This window comes from Seriola dumerili, unplaced genomic scaffold (genome assembly GCF_002260705.1).
Source record: "Seriola dumerili isolate Sdu_G_001 unplaced genomic scaffold, Sdu_1.0 BDQW01000149.1, whole genome shotgun sequence".
In the NCBI taxonomy this organism is placed as follows: Eukaryota; Metazoa; Chordata; class Actinopteri; order Carangiformes; family Carangidae; genus Seriola; species Seriola dumerili.
The window spans coordinates 13887958-13913344 of NW_019174404.1; the positions used below are offsets into that span (position 1 = coordinate 13887958).

Here is a 25387-nt window from a genome sequence, read left to right on the forward strand (position 1 = left end):
CAAAAGAGACAAACAGTACATCTCAGCGAGGAATGCGTCCCGCCCACATTACTCATCCAGATTCAGGATATATTGCTCTCCATCTCGTATTCAGACGGAGAGATCATTTGATGTAAAAAAAAAAAGAAAAAAAAAAAAAAACAGAAAAAAAAGTACAACAGAACAACTGTGGGGTCACTCACCTGCAGCTCCCTGGATAGAACCACGTTGCTCATATCTATCGGGCTCGGATTGAACCCATTTGCCTGGAAATGTTGAAGAAGATGCAGATTTACAGTGAGATACTCTGTGTTGTTGCTAGTTAACACAAGATTTCTACTTTAATGACATTTGTTAAAGGATTATTGTGTCTTTAGGCCTTCAGTCAAACCAAGTGTAAAGAGATTAGCAACAAAATCAACTTTCCTCAGTAAATAACTGTCTGATGTGCATGTTTAAAACTGTATATAGTAACTGCTGACAAGAAGTAATGTCGTAAAGGAAAGAAAATACAAACTGATAGCAGCAATTTCCAAGCACAACTAAAAATTGAAATGATGATATGTTACACATTTGTGTTAAGGAGGAAAACAAACAGCCAAAATGGTGTCATGGTGAACTTACTTATATTTACAATGGCCAGTAACCTATCTATCATACTGAGTCAGTTGTAACACATAACACCACATGTTGCTATGAAAACTAACCTACCTTAGTTATAAGCTAGTTAGCAGAGAAGTTAAACTAGTAATAGATAAACAGTTGAAATAGTTCACATTAGCTAAAACCAAATAAACAGTTGCAACAGTTAGCTAAATGTAAGGGATAAATAGTTGATTTAGTTGAGGTTAGCTAACAGTAAATAGCTTAAAAGTAGAAATAGCTAGAACTAAGGAACAAACTGTTGTGGTTCGTAGTTAACAGCAGTGTAGTAATTAATTGGTTGAAACATCCAGCTTCTGCCACTTCAAGAGGAAGATCTTTGAATGAAAAGCTGACCAAAGCAACCTAAACATTGATAATTTAATCATGTACACAATATCCACTTTTAGATCATTGATTGTGTTAAATCCAGTTTTTAATCCCTAATATCCTAAATTATGATATTTTATAAATGAATAAACCTGCTTGTTTAAGAGGTTGGCAAAAGAGACAAAAATGTCTCATGAAAGACTCAGATTTTGTTTTCAAGCACTAAAAATATTGGATAGTGAGTATATCATCGAATCATACTGGGCAGTTTTAAGGAGAAATACACTTGATTTTATGACCTTTTATGGCATTTTAGAACATAATATTAAATGTCTGGCGTGGTGGTATATTGGTATTTGTCTGAAACATATTATTTGTGCTGTACCTGTGAGGTCTGAGATATCTTTCTCATTTTCTCATTCTCCCTCTGTTGAGACATGCTCTCTCCATCCTTGGTCCTATCGATGCTCCACCCCATTGCCAGCATGCTCTTCAGGGACTCTCTTATTGGCCATCTGTAAATCTCCTTCTCCTGAAGCACGGAGACAGAAATGGGGAACGAGGACTAAGCCCAGAAGCTCAAATCTTTAGGTTATCCCTTCACAAATCTCACATTCGACATACTGCACCTTCTCTGTTAGGGCTTTGTAGGTCCTGAGCTGAGGGTGAGTCTTGGCCTTCTCATCCACACAGTCTCCGTATTTCCATCCCAGCAGCACCTGAGGCACAAGCACAGAGGAATGGACGAGAGTGAAAGCAATCCTCATTGCCTTCAGAGTCCCCAAGGACATGATTTATTATTTGAAAGACTGGGTAAGAGATTAATTACGCATAACACATTAAGGAGTCGTGGTACATTCAGTTCTTGCTGTTCTCAGCTCTTGTGAATTTTTTTTTGACAGACGCAACAAAGCAGGATAAGCAGTTGGCACAAAGGAGAGCAGGGGCCTTCTACACAGAGGCTAGCACAATTGTTGTCAGCATGCCCAGAGTATCTCTTTCAATTATAACAAAAAGGAGGCATCATCAAATGGAACAGTGCTATGATAATGGAAAAAAAGAACAATATCAACATATTGATCTGAATTGATTGTTTTCACTTTCATGCAGCGAAAATGCTTTTCAGCAGATTACGGTGTGTGCTGTATTTCTTCAAGGCGAGACATTTTTACTGTCCTCTCTTTTTCTTATGACACTCATGACTTGCTCCAACTCTAATACTGCACCATTTAATACCCATTTTCCCAGGTGAAGACTCTTATCTTTGGCCTTACCTTCTCTGCAGACCATTTCTCATGGGAATGTTCGGCATATTTGTTGGCAAAGTGCTCAAGCTTCTCTGGGAGGGCAATGCTGGGGAAAGAGTGAGACAGTGTGTCAGCGTATGCAAATGCATGATACTGGAGTCATGTACAGTCATGTACTGTGTATTTCATCACAGGTATGATACAATAAGTAAGCTGCACATAATTATCTCATTGACATCTGACTCCAACATGGCTTACTTAGCAGTATTGATGGGTTTTGGGTCAAAGTTGCCCTGAGCATCTACAGAAACAGGCTTTTCCACAGCGGTACTAATAGAGGCGTCCACATAGTCAGGTGGCAAAGCTCCAGCTATAGCACTGAGGCAAGGCATGGCCATCTTGAATAGCTCTGCATCATATTTCTGCATGAGGAAAGAAAGAAGAGTTAAATGCACAATTTATTTCCTGAAGTTTTGTTATAGTACGCTTCTGCGAATAGTGTTTTTATTTAACAAACACAAGTAATGTGTAAGTTGTTCATTTAAGCTAGGAGTTAAATAAAGCTACACAGCCACTCTAGTCTGAGAGTAACAGGGGCCAGTGGAAGGGACGTTAATAAAGAATTACTCTAAAAGCTGAAAAATCTGTGTGCTAGAGGCTTTGGATCAATGATGGCTGTCCAGATATTGACGTTTTCCGGCTGGCCCTTTGCACAGCCTCCTTTCATCAGTGTGCATTTAGAGAGATGTGCTGAGTCCAGCCATCGGCATCACGAAACACACCTCAAGATTTTTGTGCCAATGACTTCTTTGAGTACATGCATGTTAATCAAGACATTGACAAATTAGGTGACTTTTATTTAAGGTTCACTGGGCTCTGACTGATATTTGATAATATCGAATATCGTGATATTTCTTGCAATATGCAATATTTTTCATAATTTTAAAATATAATATAAATATAATCTTTTTTTTCCAGTTTTGCATAGTCTGCCCTGTTGCTGAGTCCGACCCTCATTTCACTGCTTTCTCTACTGTACATTGTACTTTAGCATATGACAAATAAAGCTTTGAACTGATGTTTAGTGGCAGCATTGCTTATACCTGAAATATAAAATACCATAATATAATTATATATTATAAAATAAAACTGAAAATGTATATATATAATATCATATATATTCAAATATTTGGGCAAGACTGTATCGAGATATTACATTTTGGATATCATTCAAGCCAACTGTTTATCAACCTCTGCAGAGCATTAGTGGTATTCTCTTAGAAAATGTTTCTAACAACAAGTAGATATGTGTTAATGCCTATTGCTCTGGGAATGATGAAGACAACAAAGGTGCAAAGAAGATAAGATAAAAAACTTTGTGCAACTCGAGCGACTCCTCACCCTCTGGGACAGAGAATCAAACACTCCCCAGAAGATTTTCTTGGTGAGCAGTAGTTCATCCTCAGATGCTGTGCCGTAGCTGCCCCAGCCCGACGGGAGGCAGTAGAACTTCCAGTTCTGCTCATAGTGGTTGGTTAGCAGCTGAAGGACACACAGAGGGCAAACAGCAAGACACAGTGAGTGATAAAAAATACAAAATTTAGTGGACGGGACAGGTATGCGTGTTTTCAGTACCAGGCAACAAGCATGCAGCCTGTGTATGTTCTAACAACACACTGGCACTTTTTCTTGTTTTGTTTTTATTTGTTATTTGAGAAGAACTTGGTGATGTCTGTTCTGGAAAAGTGCTATATAAATAAAATTTAGTTACTAAGACTTACTAGGGCATGCATGCATATTAAACAGCACCTCAAAGGAAGTCTGTTCTCCCACACTCAGCACAAATGAGATCCACACGTGTACATGAAAATCAAGAACAAGTGTGTCCACCATTTCACAGGCCAGTCACAATCTATTACAACTCCAGTATTTCTCTCCTGTGGCCAGACGGATGGAATGGAGCAGTGGAGCCAACAAGCCTGTAATCACATAGTCCAATACTTCATCCCCTTGTTTTGATCAACACCACGGGTGTGCTACAACTGTGCACCTGTGAGAGAGAGTTTGTGTGTGTGCGTGTGTCTCTGAGAGAAAGAGAGAGAGGTGAACACCAGTAATATTACATTGAAGGTACACCTGCACTACAGTCGGTGGAAATAAGCTGCTGTTAGCTCCCCACCAAGCTGACAATCTAATAAACTGAGGTCCAAGCAGCGACCACACAGACAAAACAAAGGTTAAGTTATGTAGAAAAGAAAAAGGAAAAGCAACTGATAATGAGGCAGACAGGGAAGAACAAAAAAGTGAGTCATGCAGGCACCACAACAAGGAATATGAGATAAAGGCAAGATAAGGGATGGCAAATGGGATTTAAAAAAGGTAAGAAAAAGTGAGGGAATTGTTGCCCACCCTGAGAGGCATCTTGCAGTATTCAGTCAGCAAGGGCACATCAAAGACAAGGCGGCGCAGGAGCTGCTGCAGCATGGAGGGACGAAGGTGTCTGCAGAATAAGGTGAGAGAGATAAGAGCGCTGCTACCCAGGGCTGCTTTTAACCGTGACGTCTTCAGGCTCGGACCACTTTTGTCACACTGTCTTAGAGGGGTATTTAAGGACACCAGGCTCTGACCTACAGTAGAATTTTGCAAGAAAGCTGATAAAATGCACTGTTGATTGTTTGCTATTCCTGCCAGGTGAGATACCACAGCTGTTTGACGCATTATCACTGGCTAGAGAAACTTTTAACTCTGCTAATGGGGAGTTTTTCCCCATGCTCCTCACTTGCAGACAGACAGCAGACACTCCTCTATGGCATCTCTCTGGGCCTTGGTGAGGGACCGGCCCTTGGAAAGGCGGTAGATGGTGTGAAGAGTGGAGTCGATGAGGCTGGCGTAGTGCTCGGTGCCCGCAAAGAGAGGGGCGCAGCGGGTGAGGAGGGGGAGCATGGCTGAGCCGATGTAGCGGTTCATGGCCAGGGCTGTCTCTGTCGTACACAGACCCTCCTGTAGAAAGAAAAGGGTCACAGGTCGTATTAGACGTGACAGTTGTGACTTTCTTTAGAAGTTTTCTTTTGTCACGTACTACATAGATTAAACTAGCATATCTTTCAGCATAAACAGCGCTGTCTTTTGCCTCATGTCCAACACAATAGCTGGTGGTCGAGTGACATTCTTAGCTGCTGCCACATTAACACTGACAACCTCGGCAGACAGCAGCCTTAGGAACAAAAAACAAAGTCACAGATATTCCAGCCTTTGCTATGCATTTTCTTTCCTGTCTAGGGAGTCACCAGAGGTTAACACTGTACACAACATACACACACACACACAGACTAGCTCACAGCATGGCTGACTTCATGGCAGTCCTGGTGCTGAAAAGGAGTATTTTTTCCTGTGTACTGCTGTGCTTTAAATAAATGTTTAAAAATCTTTTAAAAAACTTTTAGTTCAGTGAAAAACTTCTTTTTTGATAAATAAGAATAACGAACAATTAAATGAATCACCTGAACATAAACTTAAACCAGTGGTGATGAGGAGCTCCTCATTAGTATAAAAGGATGCCCAATATTATTGATCGTGAAATGCCATGATGAAGTTCATGTGACAGAGGCCATTCATTAGCTTCTCCCCTGTGTTGCTGTCGGCTTCACCTACCGTATCCAGAGAGGTGGCAGCCCTCAGATCAGGCAGAAAGCCCACTTCCAGCAGGTGAAGCAGAAAGCTCTGGTCCTCAATACCGTACACCCTGTCCAGAAACAGCACCATGGGGGCCTTGTGGTCTGGACAAAAGCTGGCTGACATGTCCGGCTCTGTCATTGACCCATCTGAGAGAGATTGAGACAGAGAAGGGAAGGCACAACATTTTTAACCAGGTAATTGATGCAGGTGTGAATCGGTGAAATACCCAGAGAACAGCCCACGGTACATTATGGCAAGTCTTTTCTGATTAGGGGAGTCATGCGTATTCATTAGGCAGCGTGCAGCGACGCGTGGATAAGAGTTTTCTGGTGCTGGAGCCACGGCTCGCTGTCTTCCCTCTTGGCCCGCTGACAGAGCCTGCATGGCGGTGCTCACAGCAGCAAATTTAAGAGGCGAGTTTCGCCATGCTTATGCAGATCAATCAATAGAGCAAGACAGCTCGCTATAGAAATGATCTGGCTTACTCAGAGCTATGGGAGTGTGCAGTAAAGTGTTGTGCTGATTAAAAGGGCATGAGCGGTGAAATGAAATCAATAACCTTCCGCCTTGCACTGAATGTGCAGAGTTTCATAACCATCGTATCTGCACGTGAGGTCGACGTTCTGCTGTAATATGCAAATGAATACGATGTGTCCTCTGATGGAAGAGTGCAGGCGTGCCGTATCGTGAGTTATTACAGTGAACATCCTGACCAGTACCTTTGTTGATGATGGGCATTTTGAGTGGTATGCTGATTATTCCCACAAGGTCCTCAGTCGGCACCAGAGAGCGCAAGATGGCACGAATACGCAGAGCTTCACCTTTCCCCTTGTTGATGATCTAAAGAAGAAAAAAAAAACAAACCTTGAAAATAAGGAAAATCTGTCCAATAAAAGCAATTTTAAAAACTCACAAATTCAAACGTACATGCATCTCTGGGGCACAACGTCCCAAAAGGTCAATGAGCGCAGAATAGAAGGACATAATGGCATTGCCCATGTGAACCACCTCCTCTTCGTCATCACCATCACCAGACCTGACAGAAACAAAAAGGAGAGTGTAAGGGAAGAAACAGAAACAGGAAAGAGGAAGAAACTTTTTTTGAAGGGCATCATAGCAGATATGCAAGGGAAGGGGGATGAAGACCTAATCTCGAGGGAAAGCGCATTGATTTGATAAGCTTTGCCTGATCTTTGTGGCTTACACGTCGGAGTAGACTCCCTGGACGGAGCCCGGCAGGTCCAAAGCAGGTGTCTCGGAGATTTTAATGGCTTCCTTCATGGCAGCCAGCAGGCCGTTCCCTCCCTCTCCCCTCAGGGCCGGTCCGAAACACTCCGGGCGACGGATGAGCAGCTTCACCACAACGCTGGAGTTCTCTTCCACACTCTCACCTAGAGCGCAAATAACACAGGTGGATGTGAGTAAATACAGACCAAGCAAGGGAATACATAATTAATGTCAGCAGAAAAACACAGCACATACACATTCTTTAGCTGTAATACACAGCCTCGAGGCAAAACTCCAGGCGAACTTTGCCTTAAGCAACTGAATCCAGGTGTCCGTTGGGACTTTGCTAGGTTTTTTCTACATGTTTAGAGAGAGGTATAGAAAAAGAGGAAGCAGAAAGAGAGAGTAAGCGAGGGAAAGAAAAGATGGGGGATGCAGTCCTACCATTGACGAAGACGGCAAACCGCAAGAAGGAAAGGTATCGTTCCCCTTCGATGGGGTTCCAGCCAATGTCTGGATAACCTTTAGCCAGAAGCATTGGACAGCTCTGGAGACCACATCCTGCCAGGTAGGTGACCACCTGCAGATGCAGCACATACAAAACATCACATACAGCCCAACATATATGCAGCTTTCAACTATTGATCCTAGCTACTCTGTACGTCTGTGGTGGTTTTTATCTTTGGCATCTCCTCCTTTAGAAACAGCTTTGCTTGTGTATCCCACCATTTCAATTGACTTTGTACAGTAACTCAAACTCACAACAACAAAAAAATAAATAAAAAAGCCATACCTTGTCCAGATCAGGTTCTTCCAGTGCCAGAGCCAGGCCGTTGTTGTCCATCACTGAGGAAGCAGCCACATCTAGAGGAGTAGAGCCCCTCATAGCCGGTGAAGCTGCAATACAAAGCACCTGCTCACTGTCTGTTCTCTACTTATCTAATATCTCTACACACCCAGCTTGTGTCTGTGTTTCTGTACAAACAGCAGGGGGTGCTGTTTCCACTCCTTCCAAATATCACTAGCAGCTAATCTGCCAACAGCCGGTTATTACAGACTGGTTAATGTGCTTGAGGAAAGTTTCCTCTTCCAATTTTCACTGGAAACTGTAGTCACATTTGGTTTCAGAGGGGTTATGGGAACCAGTTTATGTAGCACTGTGTCTATACACATTGTCTATAATATTATAGTCATCATTAAGCTTTTTAATAAAGATTTTATTCTTAGATTTCATTTTTATTTTGTTTATACTGTCACATAACTTCTTGTCACCCTGTTAATGAGCAATCTGTGAAGTGCGTGTGTGTGTGTGTGTGTGTGTGTGTGTGTGTGTGTGTGTGTGTGTGTGTGTGTGTGTGTGTGTGTATGTGTGTATGTGTGTGTGTTTGCCTTTATGACTGGGAGCATGTGTGTGTGCATCCAAGGGAGACACTCTCTCGCACCAGCGGGGTGCTCACTGAGACTGTGGCATCGCCATCTTCTAACAGAATGGGAGATGAGTCGCGCTCTTTGCCGACAGATTCTCAGTGCTCAGACTCACAATCACACCCACACCCACACACACACACACACACACACAAAAACACACACACACACACACACAAACACTGGTGTGAGCCTAATGTATGTGTGAGCTCAGAGGTGCTATGACGGCAAAATGGCAAAAGGATGCGACCCATTTTAAAGAGAGTGCTGACTGTTTTTAGAATTTGTCTCTCATACATATATGAGGTGTTTCGCCCCTTCATTTCACAGCCTCATTTTCAAGTTCATCCCCCAGACTTTTGTAGGTTTCGCTTTATTCCTGATTAGGTTGTGTGTTCTTCATCCAGGGAAATGATGTAGTAGCTCAGCATCAGTAGTCATCGGGCTAATCGCCACGCAGCATGGCTGATACCAAGACAAAGAACGCCGTACCCACCTAGACCCACGCTGCTGTTCTCCAGCAGGTAACTGAGGTGGTCGAACATGGCTTTCTGGTTCTGACGGCTGATCCGGCAGAAGTAGCACAGGAAGCGACAGCAGCTGGCCACCATCTTGGGGAAGGCGATTTCCTGTAGGGTGGCACACACAGACTAAGTAGGGTCAAACATCTGACCTGGTTGTATTTTAAAACAAGAGAATTGTAGTAAGATCACAACCGGGACAGACAGTCTCATGTATTTACCAACAGTGGACAGACATAGTAAATTATCTTCAGGTCCACATGTTGCTAACAAACAGTGATTTGATGACAGGCGGTTTTGGAGAGGTCGCTGCTTTCTTCAGGTGTACCGAGTTTACTGTAATGACTTCCTCCAGGCTTGTTACTATAAACTCCCCCACGTGTCTTGGTTCCTAATTAATGTCTAGAAGGCCTGACACCTTCACACGCTGCCAACCAGCCACTTTCTGCCCTTTCTGCCCTCACTCCCAGACTCCCAGCCTGAGGAGAAAGCCCACCTACTGGGACCACATCTTCATTAATGCACATTCACCCTGCAATCACACTTCACACACAAAATGATCACACACAAAACGGGGCCGAAAGCACAAGCTCCTATTAGCGAGCGGCATCATTTCTGGGCGAGGGGGTGCGGTGAGCGCTGTGGGTGCCTCCGGAAGCAGAGATAAATATAAAGATAGATGTTGTTAAACCTGGGATTTGTCTCCTCCAAGCACATTCACCATGACCTCCATGACAGTCTCATGCATGCCCAGTATCCTCATTAGGTTTGGGTGCTGGTAGAAAACCTTGTTGTTCATGATATCGCTGGAGAAAAAAAAAAAACAGAGAAAAGGGAAATATTGGACGTTAACTTCTTACTCCAAATTGGCATAAAACTAAGGATCAATACAAGACGATATATATGCATTGTTTCAATTTTTTCAAACCATGTATCTTTTGGGCGAATGAGGAAAAGTTGACCCACCCAAGTCCATCAATCATGAGCTTCTCTTCCTCTTTCCCCATGCGGACAGACAGCAGAGATCTGATCTGACCCAGGGAGGCCAGGAGGTTGATGGTGTCCTGCACCGAGGCGGCACTGATGGTGTAAGTCTTCCTCATGGCCCGGAGCAGCTCCCCGATGCTGTCATACTGCCTCCTCAGCAGGCTGAACATCTTACGGACCAGCTCTGGGTCCTGGATGTGACACTCCTGGGCCCAGCTGACCATGGTCTGAGAGATCAGCTCCTTCAGATTGGCTGGAAAGAAAGTCATTATTATCATCGTGCATCTTATCGGAATTATCATTTAACATATTTAAAGCAGCAACATTTGTCTCGGTGGATGATGCGTATGATGGCCTCATAAAGTTGCTGTGGTGAATGAGTTAGCAAACACTTTTTAAACATTCAGCACACATGGAAGAAACACAAGAATTCCTTCAGTGTCATGTCTCTGGTCACCTGACAAAAATCCTCTGTTCTGGTAAATGCCCCACTGTGCTCACCAGCTAGTCGCTAACTTTGTCTTCCTGTTGTTCGGTGGTGGTAGGGCAACTTCAGGGGAGATTTGGTTTGTACCGGACTCAATCCTCGTACAACCTTGACAAATTATACATTGTGTGAAAGCTATAAGTCTCCTGATTCAAACTGTTCAAAGCATTTCAGGATCCCCATATCACTGCAACCACTGCTGATGCCAAAAAAGGTGAGGGCAAAAAAAACTGTAACTTTGGTTCAGTATCTCTTGTACTCATTTTGACTTTTCGGTTGTAAGAGTGACCTTTCAAAGAGGACCAGGGTTATGACTGTAATCAAAGGCTTGAAGAAAACATAACCCTCTTATTTTGGGTATATCATTGTCAGGCTTGTGCACAAAAATGGTGGGAGGGGGGTCTGTTATGGGGTTAATATTATATTAAAGTCTCCTCCTACACAGGGCCGCTTTCAGAGATCCTCAAAACTACATTATTACCCTAAATTTATCATGCAGATTAAAATAAAGAAAGCGCTGCTGTGTGTGGATATAGGATTACTAATCACGAAGGGGATTGGTTAACATAATGCAGGCTTTTCTAATTTTAAACAATAAGATAAGATTTCCTTTTCAATTGGCAGAGAAAGACTCGGTCTGGCAGTGAAGTGCTCGCCGCATTGTCTTGTAATCCTCGCTGCATATCATTGAAACCTCCCTTCCATTAACTGAGGTCACACCAAGACACAGCAATCCTCCTTAAGGCACTTCTTCCTTAAGCATACACACCCAATCACAAAGCTCTATTAAAAGGGCCTCCACTCGACTGGGTGGTCCCATTTTCACACAACCAATGCTTAAGCACTTAAGAAAAAAAAAAAAGAAAAGACGCAATTCAAAGGCTGCATTCCCAAACTGGCTCAGTGATGCAAATAAGACCTTGAGTACAGAACAAAACAAACAAACAAAAAAAAAGAAAAAGACACAGCTCATTCAAAGTGTTTCACGTAGCTTCAGTCGAGGCAAACAGGACTGTAGGCGTGTGTCAGCCGCCTCTACCTCCTAAAGGAGAGGTAAGCATCTGTGTTTCAGCAATGTCGGAGTTATTTTGTTCTATTCTGCGGAAAAGAAAACACAGTTTGCGAGCTCATTCATGACATTTTTTCCACCGGAGCGGGAAGGAAGCCCTGTTACGTAAAGAACAAGGGAAGGGAAGTGGACGGTGAATTAATAGTTTCGTGCAGTGAGATATTCTGCTTCTGTGGTTGGACGTGGAGACATTTGTTTGGACAGCTCGTATGTGGGTTAGCCTTAAGGCTTCATTAAAACTGGATCAATAGGGTGTGTGGGTGAGGGTGTGCGAGCATATTTGTGTCTGCTCATGGGGGGCGGGGGTAAGCGTACACCAAGGACAGAAAGGCATCAATTAAACAACTCAGAACCATAAAAGATGAAGCAATTTACACACAATTGATTTCCTTAAAAGTATTGCAATTAGGTGATTGTGTTTTTAAGGCCCCTGTGTCTGATGGGCTGATTGGATCTGCAGGTTTTCCAAAGACTATTTGACACCAGGTTGTCAATCAATGTAAGGGTGGGTGGGTGTATGTTTTGTGTGATGGGTGGGGAGCAAGCAGAATGTCACCGTCAGCGGTAACCGATCCTGCCGCTGAGAGTCGCGTGGGTGTCAGAGAAAGGGCAGAAGCACCAGCTTGTTCCAAAAATGAGAAGCGACATTTCTTCCCTTCAGCCAACATGCTTCACAACACCTGACTCTCATTCTGTCACACTATCAAACACGCTCTCCCGTTCCCCCCTCTGTCTGTTTCTGTTTCTGTCTCTGTCGGTCTGTTTTGCTCTTGAATAGACCCCTCCACCCCCACCCCCACCTTCCCTCCGCCCTACATCCCCAACAAACAAATCTGACCTGTCTAGAGTTACACTGAAAGAAACCAGCGGTTTCTATGGTTTGAGTGTACATACACAATCCCTTTGCTCTCTCGCCCTCTCTCTCTCTCTCTCTCTCTCTCACCCACACACACACACACACACACACACACACATATCAAGGGGAGTCATCATGTCTGAGCATTAAATGCTTCTGGTGGATAAACCATTCATCAGATGAGGAAAATGACTCTGGCGCTCCTTTTACTTCATCCCCGTAAAATAATGGCAAAGACGACGGCGCCTTCTGTATCTTCAGGGTCTCGCAGGGCAGCGTGATGTGACGGGAGGAGGAGAAGTTATAGCTGGAGCAACAGCTCAGAATATATCACGTCGTCTTCACTCCAGCCGTCCTCCTGGCTCCTGGCAGATCCTCTTCTTATATAAGATTTTTATTTCGGTTTTCAAAATACATACCCGCTGTCACATACACTTCTGACATATTGCACCTGAGAGACGGAAAATACAACCAATTCCAAACAAAGTACAACAACAACAAAAAAAACTCCATCAGATATATCAGGTGGAGTTTTCTTATAAAGAATCAAAGCTTGACTTGACTTTAAAGCTGAATAGTGTTTTAGATCATTCATGTTCAGTCATTCATGTTTGCTTGTTAGCTGTCTTCTTCTACCCACTCGTTTGCTAACAGGGGTGGGGGGTGGGGGTCCAGTGAACTAAGGGTTAAGGTGCGTACCACATGGGGGCGCCTCGGCCGGCTCACCTGGTGGAGCGCGTACCATTAGGACTCTGTCCTTACCACAGCGGCCTGGGTTCGAGTCCGACCTACGGCTCTATGCTGCGTGTCATCCCCTCTCTCCCCTCCCCCCAACCTTCCCGTCTCTCTCTCACTGCTACTCTAATAAAGGCATGAAAAAGCCCCCCAAAAAAAGTTGTGTACTACATGACTGCAATGTCCATGGTTTGATTCCCACCTGTGGGACCCTTGTTGCCTGCCTTACCCCTCTCTCTATATATATCTGCCTTTGTTTCCTGCCTCTCTCATCAAATACAGGCACAATGCCAAAAAAAGAGATAGAGTGGGGTCCAAAAATCTGAGTCAACAATCAGAAAATTATGCAAAGATTCATTTAAGCGAACGAGAAAATTTGCCTGCATGTGATTTTATTCTCTCACTCTATTCCTCCATTCCTTTCCCTCGCTTTCTGACGCCTCCAGCTTGTGACAGAAGTAGAAGTGATGCTCGTGAACTGCAGCTGCCACCACAAACCAGTCCTCTGATCAATCAGCCCTTACACAACACCCTGCAGGGGCGACCGACGCCACCACCCAAAGCACTCTTTTAAGAATAAAACACACACTCCTCTATTTTCATCCCGCCTTGCTCCTCGGAGATCGGTGCAGCAGTCTTGTACGCTCCACATCAGGGTCACAACCAAATCCCAGCGGAGAGATCGCCTTTCAAGCGTCTGCAGTCTGCAACACATATTTCAGCCCCGATTTATCCGTCTGCAATTTGGCCACTTCTCGTTTCCTGCGTCGCTTTTCGAGAATAGACGGTGATGGCATGGCGGTGGCGAGATTTCTCAGCAGGGTTTACAGAAGCAATAAAACACCCTGTTTCACATTGGTTAGTCTCTATCTAAGCAATAAAAGGCAGACACACATGTCTTGTTTTATTGCCTGGACAGTGTAATTTTCAGGAAAGGTCATATATAAAGGGAAAAATTCCTGCCATAAATGGAGACATACGCTAATAAATAAAACTGGAAACATTTTAAGTAGCAGTTTCAAATTAAAACACTGCTTTCTACTTTGAAGGCCAACAGAACAAGGTGGAGTGTCTTTTTTAGCTGGTAAGTAATAATTTGCAGTCAGCGACTTGATTGGTAGTCCCTTACATACAGTGGTACTTGAGATGGAAAATTAGATACAACTTGTTCTGCATTTATACCTTTGTGGCGCCGCGGTTATTGTGCGCTGTGATTGAAACGGTTCTTGTTCCCGTGTGTGTGTGTGTGTGTAGTTTTTCCTGTGCATGTACATCCGTGTCTATGGACTTAATCAGGTGAAAGATTTGGTTTTATCACCCATGTTTTTTTGTTTTTTTTTCTCTCATCTCTCCTCTCTCGTCTCCCAGAGCAGCTGACGGGAGATCTTCACTCTGGAGCCTCTTCTCCACCCGGCTCCATATTACCATAATGAAATTGAAAAGAAATTGAAATGGAAATGACTGCCACCCGGTGACTCGGTCCACATGACACCGGCAGACAGATTGAGGTAAGACTGAGGTTTGCTATTCTCCCCTTCAGGGCTCTCAGGAAAAGGAGGTGAGAGACAGTAAACAAGCGGAATGGACTGGGTTTTAAATGGATAAAGCAAGTTCAGAGCTTGTGCTTTCGTGGGAGGGAAAGAAAACAAATGCTGTAAAAGCAGTTACAGTAACAGAACTAAACAACTTCAATGTCTTGCTCAAGGAGACGTTTTTCTGGGCAAGTGTGTGAGTGAGTGTAAAGTAAAAGCTTATGAAGAGACAGCGCTTGCCGTTCCCAAAGATTTACAGCTTGCTGCTGTTTCAGTGTGTTGTCATGGTCACAAGGCCACGGTGATTGGTTTGATGTTTTCTGACTAGAATATAAATTTAGAGTAGCGATTAAATGTAAGTCATTTCAGGCCAATCGCAAAGGAGATTTTCACCCATGTTCAGGGATAATGACACAGAGGGCATTTTGGGATAATTGAAGTACTATAATAAAAAACAGATTTGCTCACATGGTGCGGCCTGCTCCTTCTCTGTGGGCTCCTCTGCTTTGTGAGACTGGCCTTTGATCTTGCTCACCAGCATTAGGAGGCGACCTTTGATAGATGTGTCTTGCTCGTCTTCGTCTTCCTCCATAGGGATTCCTACGCAGCACAAACAGATAGACACACCATATACATGGAGCATATTAAAGCAATATCTCTGCCGAGCTCAGCTTCCTGTGGGGTTAGTCATGTCATGTGTGTGATGCATCGTATGGGATTTACAGAATCTCCTATTTCGTGGCAATTTCAAGTTGGTTTTTTTTTTTATTTTATTTTATTTTTTTATTGTTCTCCGTGTGGAGGGTGCCTGACAGGTCGGTGCTATGCGGCACAGCTGAAACTGCCATTAGATTGGTAGTACCATGGAGGGTTGGGCGGTTCAATTATTTATCAAAACATTGAGAGGCACTGAACTATAACTCCTCTGCCAGGAGACAGAGAGACGTGGAGAGGGAAAAAGAAAGCATTTCTGAGTGCAAGCGCTGGCACAGTTCAGCTGATGTTGACACAACAGCAGCAAAAAATGCACAACTGCTGTATAAATATGTTCCATATTTTTCTGTCTTTAAATGTTTGCGAGAAATTCTGAAATCAATCGGAGCGATGTAAGAATAATGTATCATGAGGAATACAAAAATGCATGTTTCATGATAAAGATAACCAATAAAGCAGCTCATAAAGACTTTGCAAGCTCGGCATCTCACCACAGTGGAGCTGCAGCTGGTTGTGAAAAATGTAGAGTTCCTCCTGGATGTCCGTCGGACACGGACAATCCTCGCCCATACTGAAGGTCAGCAGCATGTTGATCTAAAAAAAAAAATAAAATGAACACGTGTGTATTCGGACAACTGTATGAACATCAACCTGAACATGATGTGATCTCACTGTAGGATTCACAGGAAGAAGAAGAAAAAACAAAAAACAGCTTAAGCAGCTGGTTCTCCCTCAGTGAAGGACAAGTCATTAAAGTGGCTGTGAAGCTACTCTATCCCCAGCTGTGAGCCTAAAGGGATACTGTACTTTATGTGAGCGTGTGCATGCAGTTGAGTGTGCACCCTCACTGGAGCGATGACACTACAGACAAGAACGATGAATTCGCCTTGAGGCTTTCTTCAATGCACACACATGCACACACGCACATGCACGTACACACACACACACACACACACACACACACACACACACACACACACACACACACACACACAGGGAGAGTGTTTTCAGGAACATTTGGGGCAAGTACCAGCTCTCATTCTTGAGGCAGAATTATGTAGCTCAGCACACAAAAACCAAAATGTAATCTAAGGATGTGGGAAGAAATTAACCATGTATGTGGAAAATTACAGAAGTGATGTAATGAATTATCTAGTTACATGCATCATTTGAAGCAGTGAGCCCAGAGGCTTTTCTTTGTGGTTAGTTATTTTAGATTCATGTGGACTTCACTGTAAGATTCATGGGTTGACGATGTCGCACAGCTCCTGGTTCCATTTACCTTCTGTGGCCGATTTGCACCTTCGTATCACATGGGTGTCGACAAGGTCTCATGTCAGATGTGAGAGTTGTGAGAATCACATGAACGCAGGTGCCACTTTAACTTTACCATGGTAAAGATGTCACAATGGAGCAGTGAGTGGGTGAAAAGTGGTGTTACCTCACACACACACACACACACACACACACACACACACACACACACACACACACACACACATACACACACACACACACACAACCTCCCCCCCAGTCAGGAGCAGCAGATATTATTATTACACACAGGAGAGTGAATGATGAGGGTTTCTTCACAGAGTACAGATGCCATGACGCTTGTGACGTTTGTGCAGTGTTGTCAGCTTAGAATAGATCAGTGGTTTGTAAACAGTGATTTTGATTACGAACCCCTCCATGTGATGTATTCAAGGCCAAAGGACACACATGGCATCATCATGCACTGATTTGCTTTGCTTTACTTATATGGAGGCTTTTATGTTTATTTCTTATTTCTTCCCTTTTTTATACGTTGCATGCATGTATGAAAACAGATTATATAATACAGTAGGGGTCCATAAATCTGAGACCCCTTTCCGAAATGGGAAAATGTAGTTAATGTAAATGTCGGCTGGATTTTTGATGTGGGGAAAAATTCATAGTAAATGTACAGTGAAAAAAATTTTATCAAATCTTGCATTTCCCACTCTGGGAACCACAGAGCAGATGGTGACCTGAAACTCACGTACATCACTGTTTCCAACCATCTTTGCATCCTTCAAAGCGGTGACTCTCATCTCACCTGTTCTTGAGGAGGCGATCTGAACTCTTTGGTCTTCTTTGCCGTTACAGCGGCAGACATGTTGAGGGCCAGCATCAACTCATTGTAGCGGAACTTCTGGTTGTACTGCAGCTTGGAGACGAAGTTGTCGGAGAACGACACGATGGCCTCGATGCGGTGCTTCAGCTCACAGTCGCAGAAATAGTGGAGCAGCTCGCACATCTGGAGAGCAGACAAGGGGAGGAGACAAACACAGTTGCAAACGCTGTTGCATCACTGTTGCACGCCTAGCTGCAGCTGTTACGGGCAAGTCTGTTAGGGAATACATACAAACAGCCTTATGGCTTCACATTATGTCATTTATTAAAGAGACATTTTTACCCAAGAGATCATTTGTTCAACACGAAGACGAAGCCGTTTCATGTGTGACTGACTTCTGAATGGGTCTATTACAGTGGAGCTGTTATGGAGCATGTGATTGAGAGCACAGCTGTGTTAGTCTTTAGTGAGTGAATTGCCACTTGTAGATGAAGATGTTCATTTATTTTACATGCTTTGGTGATTTGCCCTGAGTGGTTTATATTAAGGTTTAACACATTTAAGGTAATGCGGGATCTGCTCATGTGTGTTCATTATTACCTGTCGTTTCACAGGCTCCGGCAGCCTCTTCTCCAGCAGTCCTTTCATTGGCTGTTTAGCCTCTTTCGCTGCCTCCTCTTCTCCAGCTTCCACTGCCTTCTCCTCTGTCCCTGTGAGTCCTTCTTTGTCTGTGGCCCCTGCAGCCCCCTCCTCGTGTGTTTCTCTGAACACATTCGGGTCGATGAGCAGTAGGATCTTGTGAACATCCTCACTCCCTAATACACCCATAGTCAGCAAGGTGCTGATGAGCTTCAGGATCGGCACAAACTGGTACTCCACACCTCCTCCCACAGGATCTCGGATGTGGTGCCCTCCACCTTGAACGGCTTCCGTCAACATCAAAATCGCTTTCTCCTTCAGTGAATCCAGCGGGATTTGGGGACTGTACAGATATTGCTCCCGTTTGTTGCTGATGAAACAGAGCGGAGCAAAGTTGAGGCGTGGTTTGAGGGAGGTGCTGAGCCCCACCCCTGGCGGGAGGTGCTTTTTGGAAGCGTCGTTAAAGAGACGGATGGAGCGTGTCTCGGCCGTGACGGGGATGATGAACTCGTCTTTCATCATGAGCCGTGCCTCCTTGGCAGTCTCCAGGTGGATGCTGATCAGAACGTTGTAGAAGCCCTCGCGTAACATGCCCGACAGGTACTGATTGTCGATGGTGTATAAGAGCTGGGATTGGTCGAGGTGGCTGCAGAGGGCGTGGGCCACACGGGTGTTGCCCAGAGCGCAGAGGGCGCAGTAGAGCTTCAGGGTGTGGTAATGGAACTTCCTCATGTCCTCCTGTTCAGACAGCTCCATGATGTCGACACATCTTTGGAAGGAAGGAAGACAGTCAGCCTGTGCATATTCTCATTTGTCCAGGTCATAGTATCCTAAAAAACCAACTGGACTTGATTATATAAATAATCAAGTCCAGTTGGTTTTTTCGACAGTGTTTAAAAGACAGTGTTTCAAAATACATTTTAATGGTTATGATGGAGCCTACTGAGGCCTGACATGATAGTTACACATGCTGCAACAAGCATTTTCAATTTTTCAACAGCCCAAACCACAGAAAACCATTTTAAGTATGTTTAGTTTTGTGTATGACAATGTATCTCACATTGCAAGCACAATAGACCAAACCATACTGGTGTGTCATTATTTTTTTCAGTCCTTTATAATCTCTTTAGTGTCTTTTGATTAATCAATGAATCATATATTTAATATTTAATATCAGGAAATAGTCCACTTTCCAAAATATTCACTTTACAATGATGTAAAACAGAAAAAAAAAAGACTTCACCCTCCACCAGTTTTTATGTAATGAATAACAGCTGTTGATGTGGCTCAGCTAATGGACCCATCATTTCAGCTGTATGTGTGCTCTTGTTCATACCTGTTCTCCTCAGGTATGTGTACAGCCAACATCTGCAGGGGCTCCACGCACTGCACCACCCAGCCGTGTCTGTCATTGACCCTGGCTGTTTCCACCTTCAGAAAGGTGTTGGGCATGCGGCTCCACAGCACTGCATTGATGGTCTGGACGTCTAGACGCGGCGGACACTGTGGCACCGGGTTCTTATGTTCACTCTTAAAGATGGCTGACGACAGTGGCATGGCGTTCTGGAGAGGGCAAGCAAACATGGGCGAGTGGAGTGATGAAAAAGCTCTGAGTATTCATACTCACAGACACGCTTCTTTTCTAATCTGGAAAAGTCATTTTGAGCTGTACAAAGACATTTTTCAGTCAGTCAGACAGTGCTAGAGACATCATGTATGCAACAAGGCTGCTGTAATGGAACCGTTAGGGGACTACCTTTATTTTAGCCAGCTCAAACTGGAAGAGGTTCGGGCTGGTGGGTCGCACAAACACAGCAGGGAAGAGCTTGGTGTTCGGTTCCACCTGGATCAGGGAAAAAAAAAAGAGCAGCAAGTTGATAAAAAGTCCAAACAGGAAGCACAACACATCAAAAGCTTGAGCAGGAGCGAGCGAGCATGACTTGTGGAAAGCAGCTTAATGGTGCATCATGAAACCCCACTACTTAGAGAGAGAGCGAGAGAGAGAGAGAGAGAGAGAGAGAGAGAGAGAGAGAGAGAGAGAGAGAGAGAGAGAGAGAGAGAGAGAGAGAGAGAGAGAGAGAGAGAGAGAGAGAGAGAGAGAGAGAGAGAGAGAGAGAGAGTGTGTGTGTGTGTGTGTGCTTGCGTGCCCATGATCTTTCAAGGCGAGATGACTCAGCACTGGGTGAAGACTCACAGTATTTCAGTGAGGGGGAACATAAGAAGATTATACCCTCCGAAAGGTTCTTTAAGATTTAGTTCACAGAGTACATCTGAACAGGCAAATTCAAAGTCTGGAATTCAACAATACAGACGTCACTGCTCTGTTTGGGAAAAGACGGAAGATGACTTGTTCTCAAGGTCAACAGAATAAACTGCAGATGAACTGATACACAGCAGAGCGGATGGGCAGTTAGACAGGTACTGGTTGTGATATGACTTATGGGCAGATGGAAGTGTACAGTAAATGAACAGATGGTAGGAGGTACTAAAGAACGGCGAAGTGGCAAAATCACAAGCAAGCTTAAAAGTACATCTGCATATTCTACAAGTCCTTACAACGTGATTATTACTGTTACAAACTAAAAACTCCCTGAAATTAATTCAAGATATGAAAAAGTATTTAAACATCTAATTTGAAGTCTACTACATGTTCATTCGTAGAGTTTTACAGAGTTACTGACATAAATATGCACTGAACTGTTAACTAAACATAATTGGGCTTTATGACTACAGTATTTCCCATTAGTGCAATGTTGTCTTCTAAAACATGTGAACCTTCATATGAACTAGGGCTGCACTATTAATCAAAATATATTTGAAATCGCAATATGGCCAAGTGCAATATCCATATTGCAGGAGGTCCGATTTTTTGATAAAGGTAAAATGTGTCACAACGTACCATAAATGAAGCATTGGAGTGCTATAGAGACGTCCCGGCCTACAAATTATATTCTCCAGATGGAAAGGAACATGCTTGTTTGGTATACACCCCAGCCAAAATCACAACTTCATCATCATTTTTATTTTTTTCTGTGAAAATTTGATGAAAAAATTCCCATTCCCACTGTAATCATGACTCCTATCGCAATATCTGTCAAAATAGTTGCAATATAATTTCTTTTGCATATCGTTCAGCCCTAACGTGAGCTATATTTAGCTACACATAGTCAGATTTTGCCTGGTTTATTCCTTTACTTGGTACAATATGTGAATTCATTACCTGGTAAGAGGTGGATATCTCTTTGCCATTGACAGTGAATGTCACCAGGCCGGTGGCCAGGTCTATCAGACAGCCAATCTCCAAGTCCACGTTGCTGCGACTGGAGGTGTGAGCAGCGTTGGTCACGTCACCACCCCACACCATGTAGCAGTTACTCCTCTTCACACTACCAGAATGTAAATATAAGTCATCAATCACGTCTTTCTCATATGTTATGGTTGAGCAGACACAAGATGAACACACAATACTGGATTTCCTTCAAACAAAAAGTTTTCCCAGACACAGTCTCACCTCTCGTGGACTCGTCCTCGCTCATCGCCCAGGGTTACAGTCACCGTTCTGTTTTTGCTGAGGTTGAAATTGTTGCTATGGTAATGGTAGTCGGGGGTAACCCATCCAACCCACACGCCGGCAGGGTCCTGACCCGCGAAAACCCTCACTGAATGATAGTACTGTAATGACACATAGCAGAGTTAGCCAACACAGTGAGTAACCACAATGAACTCTAGCAACAACAACAAGAAAAATGAGTCAGTACCGAAGTGATGCTGCTGTAGTCCACCCGTCTGCTTTCATCACTGTGCCTCACAGATCTCAATGGGTACCTTTTAAGAACATTATAAATGGCATCAGAAACCAGAATTAGCAAGTGATTGTTATAAACAATACTTTTCAACTGCATCTACATGATGGATATTACAAAATATACATTGTAAAACACACGCAAAAAAAAAGCAGCTCAGAGTTGCTTGCAGTGTGGCTTCACTTCATGATTCTGGGGAGGTGAGCACCTGTGTTTGACTTTAAGGGTGTCTTCCTCATGCACTCCGTTCATGTCCACAACTGGACAGGACTTGAAGAAGGAGTGGAACTCCACAGGCATGCTGAGACGGCAAAACACCATGTCGGCGTTACTGTTCTGGGTGCCAAACGTCTTATGGGTCACTTTAAGACACGGGGGGCTGTCGATGGTGCCGTCAATCCTGGTCACCTGAAAAGAGTTGAGAAAGTCTTCGTGTTCATCCAAGCACCAATTTCGCCACTGTAAGGAATGAGTATTTCTCCGCTGCTGTTCTTACTGCGATGTGGTTGTGGTCCTTCGGCACGTTGACAAAAGTAGGCAGACGCTTGCTGAACCACATGGTGACCTCTCTGTTCATGTTGACAGCGAAGGGCTCAAACCCTTCCTGAAGGCCGCACATGGTGTAGTACTTGAAGGTGCTCGCATCTTTCCCCAGATTCATCCGACCCACCTGAGACAGGCCGAGACTGCACACTGGGATGAATCCTGAAGGACAGCCAGAGGTAATAAAGGAGGGAAGAGGAGAGGGAGAGAGAAAAGAGAGAGCAAAAAGCCTCTAAGAACACAGACAGCAGGAGGGGAGGGAAAATCAATCCAGCTTTTGCAAAAAGGCAATTTACAAGTGTCACATTAAATAAGGGTGATTTCGTTACAGGGAGCCACTTATTTTTCACTTATATGCCCAGCATGGTCATTCCAGGTTAATGCCCTCTGCTCTGCATGTGAGGGCTTTATTAAAAGATGAGTGGACGAGGTCGAGGACATACAACCAACAACTCTTTCTCCAATCACCTTATCAGTCAGACATTCCCTGACCTTCAGCTTCTGTATCTGGCTCTGTAACCACACGCATCATATCCACATTCACACACACACACACACACACTTTCTCACCATCCTCAGTTTCAAAGTCGGTGAAGCAGAGTTCCGAGCCCTTGGTGGTGATGAGGATCTCTCCATTAAGGGTGAAGATCATGGACTTGTCTTCCATGTTGATCATACAGCCCACCACGTCCCCAGCATGCCAGCACCGCCCGAACAAACGGCTGCCCATGTTCAGACAATGGCCCTATGTACATAACAGACACACGGAAAACACTCAGAAATAGATTATAGCATATGGACTACAAAAACTGGCCGACATAACACGTCATTATATCTAAATTTTTTACTCTCAACTCCAGTTACTTTCCTTGAAGCCACTCATTTCAGTTTCATCTGTTACATGAAGTGATTTAAATATTTAAATAAAGGAATAAGACAAGTCAGTTTGATAGTATAAAGAAAATGACACTTGATTCAACAACCCTGCAAACCCCCCCCCCCCCTTACCCTGTATCCATCGAAGACGAAAGCCAGCTCATCTGTGCCAAGTTCCACATCTGGCTTACATCCAGGCCTGGCCCAGCCCACTCTCATGTCTCCTCCCGTCACAGACTCAAATTCAAAGTACCATTTCCCGGTCTTCACCGAGTACGTCCTCTCTACTCTGAAGAAGCGGATCTTGTCGATGCTGAGCCGCTCAGCCACTTGTCCTGCAGGGCGGTGGGGAGAATGGCCACGGAGTCAGATTGTAGATTGCTGCTTCTGGAAGCATCAGGACCCAACAAATAAGGAAACGGATAATGGATGAGTTAAACTCACCGCCTTCTTGGTCCGAGGGCTCAATGTTGTATCCATAGCCAATCAGGGTGCGGATAGCCTCCCGGAGGCTGTCCCTGTTCGACTTCTTGGTGCGCTCATCCAGCAGAACATAAGGAACCAGGCGAGGGTTGCGCTTACTCTTCAGATCCTGCAGGGAGAGGATGCAGTTTCGAGACGATTTTACGCACCAAGCCCCAACCCCCTCAACTATCGCTGTGTAGTTCATCAATTGTGACTCAAGAGAGCCAGCTCAGTAGTACAACTGTGTTTGCTATGACAGTGCAGTCAATCCCAGTGATTGAGACATTAATTGGCCATTTATTGCCAAAGGGCTACTGCTGCTCATTACATTCCTCTATGTTTCCTGTGTCATTTCCCGTTTCACAGAACTCCCACTGGGGGCCAGGGTGAAAACATGGAGGTATTATATAAATACTACTAGCAGTTCATTTGAAATCCCGCTTTGCTTATTAAGATCGCAGGCTGTTTGTTTTATCTGGCATAACAGCTTTCCCATTACTAAAGGGTTTAACTGAAAACCATGTGACATTGTTTCCAAAGCGCTGGTCAGTTGTTTGGTCTTGTGTTGTCAACCATGACCCTGGATCTACAAACTGTAAAGAGGACACGGACAAAAAGTCAATTAAGTTTAATTAGCAAACTATACTGAGAGTTAAAAGGTCAAACCAAGTGTTAACATAAACTATAATGTAGGTGCGTTGTCTTAAGAAATCTGGATATTGAGTTAAACTGTGCAAACTGAAGTGGATATCAGTGGGTGTAACCTACTGGTTTCACAGAACGTACAAATGGAAAAATGAGCTTTCTCTTGCTCTCAGGGACCAGCATTCAAATAGACAGTCTCTTTTTTTCCCACATTATTTCTAAAATGGGGCAAAATGAATGAGACTTTACTCACTACATGTAGAAAGAGTGATTGTACTTGGTGATATTGTGCAATATTCATTTCTTTATCTATGTAGATGTAAATGAAGGCTTTTAAGTAAACAACCCCCCAACAACCCCCAACAACAACTACAGTAGGAACTGCTTTCAAAAATGGTGCCATAAACTTGTTTAGTTTTTAAAACATCTATTTCATACTGAAATGAAAAATTAATGGGGGTGAAGCAGTGGAATATTTATCATTCCAGGAAAATCTGTCATATCCAATTTCATGGGCGACAGTAGCAAAAATACACCCAATACCGGGGTGACTAGCTATACACAGTTTATACAGTTTTAGCTTTTGTTTGGTCAACAGATGAGAGGGGACACGCTGTATCCAATATGTTCTGCATAATATGTTTTGGGGCTTGTTGCCCTTTACTGTAGAGTATCTCACTGTGACTTGAATGATGACTTATAGCTTTGGAAATGTCAGACTAAACAAACTGACATGTGCACTGGTATAGACCGCGTGGGAGGTAAATTAATGAATCATGAGGGAGAAACTGAGTACATTATAAAGATAGACGAAAGAATAAAAACTTTGCCCCTTTGTCTTTAATTATTATATTAAGAAAATAGACTTGTTTTCTTGATTATATTTTTTTAGGGT

At 43.7% G+C, this 25387-nt stretch overlaps 1 protein-coding gene across 1 annotated transcript in view; it reads right to left on the minus strand.

Moving 5' to 3' along the window:
* The window catches only part of LOC111225977 (ryanodine receptor 3-like), an 81317-nt gene that overhangs the window by 25419 nt on the left and 30511 nt on the right, over positions 1 to 25387 (minus strand). Inside the window, exons 25-54 of the mRNA XM_022751046.1 lie at positions 23827 to 23974; positions 23515 to 23717; positions 23077 to 23251; positions 22460 to 22668; positions 22147 to 22371; positions 21672 to 21832; positions 21381 to 21546; positions 19917 to 20003; positions 19497 to 19723; positions 18122 to 18929; positions 17504 to 17704; positions 15918 to 16020; positions 15181 to 15312; positions 10013 to 10286; positions 9738 to 9852; positions 9022 to 9154; positions 7894 to 7997; positions 7545 to 7680; positions 7078 to 7264; positions 6801 to 6909; positions 6593 to 6713; positions 5850 to 6019; positions 4978 to 5198; positions 4608 to 4698; positions 3600 to 3740; positions 2457 to 2620; positions 2226 to 2304; positions 1581 to 1670; positions 1337 to 1483; positions 183 to 245 (exon numbers count right to left, since the gene is read on the minus strand). Of these exons, the coding sequence (XP_022606767.1) occupies positions 183 to 245; positions 1337 to 1483; positions 1581 to 1670; positions 2226 to 2304; positions 2457 to 2620; positions 3600 to 3740; positions 4608 to 4698; positions 4978 to 5198; positions 5850 to 6019; positions 6593 to 6713; positions 6801 to 6909; positions 7078 to 7264; positions 7545 to 7680; positions 7894 to 7997; positions 9022 to 9154; positions 9738 to 9852; positions 10013 to 10286; positions 15181 to 15312; positions 15918 to 16020; positions 17504 to 17704; positions 18122 to 18929; positions 19497 to 19723; positions 19917 to 20003; positions 21381 to 21546; positions 21672 to 21832; positions 22147 to 22371; positions 22460 to 22668; positions 23077 to 23251; positions 23515 to 23717; positions 23827 to 23974 (5190 nt within the window). The remainder of the gene's footprint in view (positions 1 to 182; positions 246 to 1336; positions 1484 to 1580; positions 1671 to 2225; positions 2305 to 2456; positions 2621 to 3599; positions 3741 to 4607; positions 4699 to 4977; positions 5199 to 5849; positions 6020 to 6592; positions 6714 to 6800; positions 6910 to 7077; positions 7265 to 7544; positions 7681 to 7893; positions 7998 to 9021; positions 9155 to 9737; positions 9853 to 10012; positions 10287 to 15180; positions 15313 to 15917; positions 16021 to 17503; positions 17705 to 18121; positions 18930 to 19496; positions 19724 to 19916; positions 20004 to 21380; positions 21547 to 21671; positions 21833 to 22146; positions 22372 to 22459; positions 22669 to 23076; positions 23252 to 23514; positions 23718 to 23826; positions 23975 to 25387) is intronic.